The sequence below is a fragment of the Eimeria mitis genome, genomic scaffold (assembly GCF_000499745.2).
Source record: "Eimeria mitis Houghton genomic scaffold, Emh_scaff63, whole genome shotgun sequence".
In the NCBI taxonomy this organism is placed as follows: Eukaryota; Apicomplexa; class Conoidasida; order Eucoccidiorida; family Eimeriidae; genus Eimeria; species Eimeria mitis.
Genome location: NW_013574485.1, coordinates 30,945 through 32,860, shown reverse-complemented (window position 1 = coordinate 32,860; position 1,916 = coordinate 30,945). Strand labels below are relative to the sequence as shown.

Sequence of the window (1,916 nt, the reverse complement as noted above, 5' to 3'; positions counted from 1 at the left end):
CCAGGGTATATCTCGCCGGCAGCAGCAGGCACCGGCAGGAGCAGCAGCGCAGCAGCAGCAGCAGCAGAACTGAATGCTGCTGATTCTCCTCTTTCTTTCTTCTATATACCCTTTATTAAACCAGGGTTTATGAACACAAACCAGCCTCACTGTTAAAACCAAAACAACACAAAAAAATACAACGACGCTGCAGCTGTGCAGACACCACGCAATCGATTCGCTACGCACGGGTCAGACACCCCTCCTCCTCCTCTCTCTTCTTTCTTTTTCTCCAAGGGGGAGCATGCGGCTTCTACAGAGGCAGCATCCCGCCTCTGCGTACAACACACGAGTGCTAAGCCCCCTCCAGCAGCAGCAGCCGCAGCAGCAGCAGCAGCAGCAGCAGCAGCAGCCGCAGCAGCAGCAGCAGCAGCAGCAGCAGCAGCAGCAGAGGGAGCAGCTATGCAGCAGTTGGGTATGTCCGAAAAGGAAGGGGACGGATCTTTGTTGCTGCCTGATGATTTATTAAGTCCTCGTGTTAATTGGGGTGTATCGACACCATCAACAACATTCGCTAGCGAGCCTTCTCCCTCAAACACAAACGCTCTGCTGCCGGCCCCATCAAGACTATGCAGCTCTTTGGGGGTTCCTCTTGCTGCTTCCACTGCCTCAGTAGCTGGAGACCCAGAGGCGCAGCCATCGTCCTCCCCTCACTCCCCTGAAACACACCTTAACTCCGTGAGCTGCTGCTGCTGCTGCTGCTGCTGTTGCTGCTGTTGCTGCTGTTGCTGTTGCTGCTTTCGCTTTGGGGGTGGGATGGATGCTGGCGTTGTTGGTGCGTTTGCTGTCTGCATTTGTCTTTCGGGTTTATCGGTATATTGGTTATGTGCTGCTGCTGCTGCTGTTGCTGCTGTTGCTGCTGTTTCTGCATTTGCTGTTGCTGCTGCTGTTGCTGCTGCTGTTGCTGCTGTTGTTGTTTCAGCTTCAGGATGGTTGCATGGGTTCTACGGAGGAGGTTGGTGGGGGATGTCTGGGCCCTTCTTTATCGATGCTATCTGCTGCTGCTGCTGCTGCATCAAGCAGCAGCAGCAGCGCTTCTTTGGGTCCCCCCCTACCTGACTGCTCAGAGGAGACAGACGCCCTGGAGAGTTTAGCGGAGGGTTGGATGTCTCAGGGTATTGAGCGAGCGTGCTCAGCCGCTGCTGCTTCCTCCCCAGCAGCAGCAGCAGCAGCAGCAGCAGCAGCAGGAGCAGCAGGAGCAGCAGCAGCAGGAGAAGGGGAGATGGATGATGTGTTTGTGGGTCGTAATACTTTCTTACAACAAAAAGATATATGTAGAATGGCTATAGAAATCCTGGGGTGTATGCGGCCTGCATGGAGAGATGCTGCGCTTGAGGGTGTACAGAGCCTAGCATACTACAGACATATTAGGTTTGTTGCTGCTGCTGCTTCCTTCGATGAGCTTCGTCCTTATATAGAAGCAATAGATATTCTATTTGCTGCTGCTGGCAGCAGCATCAGCACATGCCCAGCTCTCCGTTCTGCTGTTGAAGATGTACTCGCTAAGTGTGTGCTGCTGCAGCAGCAGCAGCAGCAGCAGCAGCAGCAGCAACAGCAGCAGCAGCAACAGCAACTCCTCCTGCATCACGATCAAGACGATGACCCAGACACGGAACACGTTGCTGCCTCCTCACCTGCAACAGCAGCAGCAGCAGCAGCAGCAGCAGCAACAGCAGCAGCAGCAGCAGCAGGGGGTGGCAGCATCATCGATGATGTTTGTGTTCGACTCGATGATATTCATTTTCTTCTTTCTTTTCGTTTTCGTTATACTCTCTCGCCAGAGCCTCCTGTCTCTCACTTGGTGCTGGATGACCCGCAGCCTGCGCCCAAGAGGGAGCCAGTACCTGCTGCTGCTGCTGCTGCTGCTCCTCCTCCTG

At 54.5% G+C, this 1,916-nt stretch overlaps 1 protein-coding gene across 1 annotated transcript in view; it reads left to right on the top strand.

Annotated features, from left to right (window-relative positions):
* Positions 1 to 283: 283 nt before the first annotated feature.
* The window catches only part of EMH_0057910 (uncharacterized protein), a gene marked incomplete at both ends in the record, with an annotated part of 6,220 nt that continues 4,587 nt past the window's right edge, over positions 284 to 1,916 (top strand). The window contains 2 exons of the mRNA XM_013501091.1: positions 284 to 454; positions 962 to 1,916. Coding sequence (XP_013356545.1) covers positions 284 to 454; positions 962 to 1,916 — 1,126 coding nt within the window. The remainder of the gene's footprint in view (positions 455 to 961) is intronic.